Source organism: Pygoscelis adeliae, unplaced genomic scaffold (genome assembly GCF_000699105.1).
Source record: "Pygoscelis adeliae isolate BGI_AS28 unplaced genomic scaffold, ASM69910v1 Scaffold71, whole genome shotgun sequence".
Taxonomy (NCBI): Eukaryota; Metazoa; Chordata; class Aves; order Sphenisciformes; family Spheniscidae; genus Pygoscelis; species Pygoscelis adeliae.
The window spans coordinates 13,074,863-13,080,805 of NW_008824356.1; the positions used below are offsets into that span (position 1 = coordinate 13,074,863).

At 36.1% G+C, this 5,943-nt stretch overlaps 1 protein-coding gene across 1 annotated transcript in view; it reads left to right on the forward strand.

Annotated features, from left to right (window-relative positions):
* Positions 1-5,614: 5,614 nt before the first annotated feature.
* LOC103912999 (chromosome unknown open reading frame, human C14orf159) overlaps positions 5,615-5,943 on the forward strand; it is a 34,863-nt gene continuing 34,534 nt past the window's right edge. Inside the window, exon 1 of the mRNA XM_009319445.1 lies at positions 5,615-5,719. Within this exon, the coding sequence (XP_009317720.1) occupies positions 5,617-5,719 (103 nt within the window). The 5' untranslated portion in view covers positions 5,615-5,616. The remainder of the gene's footprint in view (positions 5,720-5,943) is intronic.

Consider the following 5,943-nt stretch of genomic DNA (forward strand, 5'->3'; position numbering starts at 1 on the left):
GGAGAAACAGACCTGTAATCTGTGACATCAGAAACTAGTATTAATTACTTTGCAGTCTTCAAGCCGACTTCTTTGTTACTCTTATCAGCAGTACTTTTTATAGGCTGTTTATTCTCGGTGGTCCATTTTTAAAACCACAGAAATACTATATGGTTTAAGTTTTATTTCATGAATTTACTTGACACGTGTAAAGGCGAAGCAGTCACACTGACACTTCTGAAGGATGTTTTAATCCTTTTGTGTTATTATATAATTTTTTGATTCATTTTTATCTGGTGTGGTTTAGCACAGCAGTATGGACACACCCACTGCATCTCAAAGCATAATCTTTCTGACACTTAAATGACATTTTTCCATTTTCTTGGGTAATGAATAATTTACAGTGTGGGCCTGGAAAGAATCTATGCTCATATTTAAATACCTGCAAAATTTACAGATTCACTTTTTCATTTTGAAAGCTCTAAGATAATACAAAATGTTTCACTTACTGTACTTCCTTCTTTTTCTCTAAAGAGATTATGGTCTGCAGATTGTAAAAATGCTTGATAAACTGTAGCTCAGTCAACAATTTAACATAAAAATACATAACTTTGCAAGGCTAGTTGGTGTTTCCGCTGTCAAAAATTAAGGAGGAAATAATTAGAAAAACTATGCTTAATCCAAGCCTATCTGTAATATTAAAAGGGGAGAGATATATATTTCTCTTTACACGTAGGTGTAGATATTGAGGTTCAGAGGAGTCTGCATCTTACAAGTCTAGGAAACCATTTGTGCATTTGTTTTGTTTTATGATTCTGAAGTTAGATTATTTTGTCTCAGACGGAGAACAGGAAAAGCTCATTTAAGGTTGAAAATCGAGAGAGAGTTTAAGGTACAATTGAGAGATACAGCAAGTATATAAATTAAAAAGAGCTAGTGAGAGGAGAGAAGGCATCCAAACTCTTATATTGCCAGAGGACGCAGTCAGACAAACCAAGGAAGCAAGCCCTACGAAGGTCAGTCCAGCTTGGAGTTGTGGAGGTAGAGGTCTGAACTCAGGGAGGAAAAAGGCAGAGACAGAGGCACACTGTAGACAAAAGAAAGAGGGAGGAAACAAGAAATAGCCTGGGACATGCAAACAACAGGGTGGTACGAAGAGGCTACTCTGTCCATCATACAAGTAATTTGAAATACAAGGCAACCTCTTCATTAAACTTGTGTGGAACTGCATTTTTCTTGCTTCATGTTGGGTTGGAGACTATTTGGCAAAGGTGGATGGGGTTGGTCACTTTTTCCAAGCATTACTGTTGAATATTTAACTCTTACCTTGATATACAGTAACTAACTTTGTTACCAGACAAAGCTTAAAGATAGAAACTAGTGAATCTCTAAGTGATACAACAGGCAAGGGTATGCCTCTTGAGAGCAGCAGGGTTTTTTAACAGGATAAAGTAACATTCCTCTCGACATGCCTTTTTCCTAGCATGAGTTGTGGGATTCAGGGGAAATAGAGCATATTCTTTACAATCAGTTATAAAGATGAGGCTTGGAAGCAGTGCTGTTCCAATCACCTCAGCAAAGATCAGCATCTCATTGCACACAGTCACCCATGCTCAATTAGTCCGCTGAGAACAGCACGTAGAAATGGTTAATGACTTAGAGCTTCACATGGCAACAATTGATCACAATTTCTGAATACAAAAATATTCACCCTCCAAATCTGGCCTTCCTGAAATATGTTGTTTTCTAGGTAATGGGATATTTTGCAAGTCAGCTGGGCCAAATTGATCAGGTAGTGTGTGTCTGCTTAACTCCACTGGAGTGGTGCTATACAGATGCATACTAAATGAAGATGTCACCTAACAATTTTACGTTACTTATTAAAACCAGACCTGAGATCTGTTTAGAACTTTTACCAAAGCTGGTACATATCTATACTTTCTGACTGCCACGTCGATGCAAAGAAATGTTTTTTCCTGAAAATATATATCTTTTTAATATAATCTCATTTCAATACAATATTGTTTCTGACAAGTTGATTCATTATTCTGAACTACTGATACGGCATATGCCATACCGCCGTCATTGTCTCATCACAGAGCTCCTTACATCATTCTTATAGATCATTCTTGTACATTATCATCTCTTTCCAGTTTTGAAGTTCCATCATCCTTGTCAAGATCTGGATGTGCAGCTCAGGACATGGCAGTGCCCACAAGTCAATAGTGGGTAAGTGCCATTTTAATGTGTCAGATGGCAATATATTTTAATATTTATTCATTTAAGTTCAGTATGTAAAACTCAAAATACACATGAAATACATTGAATCTTCATGTAAACCTCTAAAAAGAAAAGTGTTTATCATGCTTCTAATGTGGAACCAAATGTTTAAGAAAAGGTTCTTTAAGAGTGATCTTGACACTTCAGTGCTACAAAGCTTTACAATATTGGTTGTTGATATTGTAAGTCAGGGAGTCTGATGTGAGCAACGACTTAGAACAAGTTTTTTTTCAGACTGGGTGCTTTAAGTATGAATTTGTCATTATGCAGCCAGTAAATGACCTGATTTTCAAATGCTGGTTACCCAGGACTATATCTAGTCTGCTTTAGAGGTTCATTCCATTAAAGGTAACCCAGACTGGAAAGCCAGATCTTAGGGTCCCTTAGTGAGGGGACACCGTATAGGATGTCCTCAGGCACAACAGCCATCTCATGAGCTCTGTCAGCATCTTCTCTTAAGGGCTTTTTAACACTTATCCTGCACCCTGTTTTGTCTGTATCACTATCGAACATACCCCCATGAGATAACTGATACTTATACTATTATCTGAAACTGTCTCAGAACAAAATGAAAGGAATTGAAGAACCTCTGCCAGGGGACAGATCCTCATAACTGATTAACAGCTGTACCAGACCATTTAGTTAGAGTGCTGCTTGAGGGCCCCATGAAGCCAGTCTGTACAGTTCATTAGGCGTCCTGATGGGACAAAGTGGAGAAGATGCTGTAAGACCTGAGTTATCTTGGTGCTTCTCCCCCACCATTCCAAACGGGCCATGGTCATGATGGCTCCAACACTTTTCCAGGAGGTCCTAGAGATGGTTGGCGAATCTAAACCTGACAATGCCCCCTAGCATAAGGAAATACATACTGCACAGAAACTAGCTATTCCTGAGGAAGTCAAATAGCAAAAGCTAGGTTTTACTATGCGCATCTAACAGTTTTTATCGTCTATCCGAATTTAGCAACTAATAAAGAAAAACAGCAGAAAATCTATTATTGATATCACATAGCAAATACAGTGGTCTAAAGTTATAACTCAGAATGGTAATCCTATTGGATTTTCCCTATAGTTTTATAAAATCACCACAGGAACTTCAGTGATAGCAAATGGTCATAAGGTGAGTTTTCTCTCTCATCTGAAAGAGATGAATCAGTCTGCTTTTATACAAAGTTAATGTTTAAATTATTCACTTCCTAACCAGTCATCAACAATATGTGTTGCTTTGCAGCTATGAGCTAGGTTCACAAATAGGAACCACAAGCCCAAGTGTTTCTGTAAGGTACTCAAAGCCAACATTTCGGCACTACTGATATTCACAGTCCTGTAGCTTGTTAGCCACTTGCTGTCATATGAACCTATAACTTTCAGGGCCCTAAATATTTGCTGATAAAATCCCATAGGTACTTCCATTTCTGCTACTGGGCACACACTTTATGAGGGGAGAATCAAGCTTGCCCAACATCAGACCAGGGCACTTGTGATAAAATACCTAGCTGAAGACAGCTTTTGTCCCAAACTAGTTTCCTGAAATTCAGACTGTCTTTCAAATCCAAGTAAGCTAGTAGTTCTTAAGGCCATCAGTCCTATAGATGATTTAGGTCGTTTCAAAGATGCTCAGAAATAAAGAAAAACAATCTCAAAGAATCTAATGAACACACCTGAAATTTTTTATTAGGATCACTGTATTTAACTTGAAACCTCTTGAATGAATAATTCCAGACTGGTGTTAGAAATTTTCTTTGCAGTAAGAATAATGTCTCTTAAATTGACACTTATAGGCCTGGATTAGAGCTCAGCTACATTTCTAAATCCACTTTCTTGTTATGTTTAAAGTGTGTATTTGGAATTGTTCATGATTTTGTAATGAAGACTATTTTTTCTGCAGCATACGGAGTGATAATGTAAAAGCAGAAAAAATGAGAAGAGTTAGAAAGTAGTAAGTTAGAGTTCAGAAAAAAAATCCATACTGATTTCTTTTGGCTGACAATGTTATATAAAGATTTCAGAATTAAGAATAGATACAAAGTTTACTCTAAATTTCAGTGCACCCAACTTAACCTCTCAGAATTCTGCAAGCTTTGGGAAACATTTTGGACAGACAACCTATGATGAGAGTATAATTTCAGTCAAAACATATCACTATTCTTACTTCAAGGTAATCAAGGAATGAGTTCCTCAGAGGTATAAATTTTCACAATAAAATGTTTCACTTATATTCCGTTCCACTGCGAGAGTGAAACTTCGTACTATCATAGTTATAGTACAAAAACTGTAGACCTTTAACAGAAAAGTTAAATTTTGCTAGGAGGTTGTAACATCTCATTGTACATTAATTTACTGGCGTCTTTTAAAAAAAGCAGCTCAGCTTCTATCATATTTATTACTTCTTATGAATGACATCAAGAATGGCTTCTTCTGAATTAAAGAAAAACTTGGAGGTTGGTAATTTGATTATTTAGAGGATAGTTCAGTTTCTTTACTTAAAAGTGACCAGGGTTAAAATCATAAGCAGCCAAGTTATTATTTTACCCTGAGCTATCTTTTACTTTTTCCTAACAGTGATGTAATAAACCCTTTTTAGTTATTAGGTAGTTTGGGTTGAGGGAAAAACCTTGTGTGAACTTTGACTAGATTGCAGAAAAAAGATATCTTAAATCTCCAAAAGATGTAAAAAGAGTCAGATATTGATTGTAATTAGGGTACTTATCTCTGTTCCTACTCCATATTGTATGACAAGTGGCTTAAACATCTATATGTCTGCTTTTCCAGTGGAAGAATAGCCATGGGAGTATTCAATTCTACCTAATTAATATTTGAAAGTATAGTACATGTGGAATTTATTAAAATGACATTTTCTGAATATAGTTCTCTCTTTACTGCAAGGTTGCATTGCTAATTGTCTAAAAGCATTTTGAACAGAGAAGTAATATTACAGATTATAGCTTGGTAGGTTAATCCATTTGTGCTTTTGCAATTTTAAAGCTACAATGAATTTTGGAAAAGTGAATACTCTAGGAAATGAATATTTATCAGGGAGGAAAGAAATCTGTTTCTTACATTACAGGCCAGCAAAACTTTGCATTTTATCCCAAATGTTAAAGTGCATGTCTCTGGCTAATTTATTGAAAGATTCAGATTCAGTTTGCTTTTAGTCATAAAATGTAAGTGACATAACCTTTTGCCTTTGATCTGCCTTTTGGGTTGTAACTTAGAATTTCCCAGTGATAATAACATTGGTAGAGCACGAGGAGGAAACTTAAGCTAAGTTCTCCAGCAAATCAGAATTTAAAATGTCAAAAAAATAAACGTGCTTTGTGTTTAAATTTATAATTACCCTTCTGTTAAGGCTGAAGAGATGATTTTGACAGGAGGCTTGAAATCTCTCCTTCCCCATGTGCTAAGGAGAATAATTCGATGCAACAGACTCAGTATTAGTAATACTTCTGGAATGGCAGAGGGTAAGTAAATCTAACAGCTCTAAGTGCAAAAGTGACTCCATTTTAGATTCATAGCTATGTGTTTTCTTTTTTTGTTTGTGAAGGAATGTAGGAATATCAAAAGCACCGAAGTAAAACAGAAGAAAATGTTAAGTTGACTTATGTTCTTAAGTCACTTGGGTGTTTTTGAAATCACATTGTAAGCACCTGACACTATGTTCTTAAATCGTAAAGCTACGATTTGG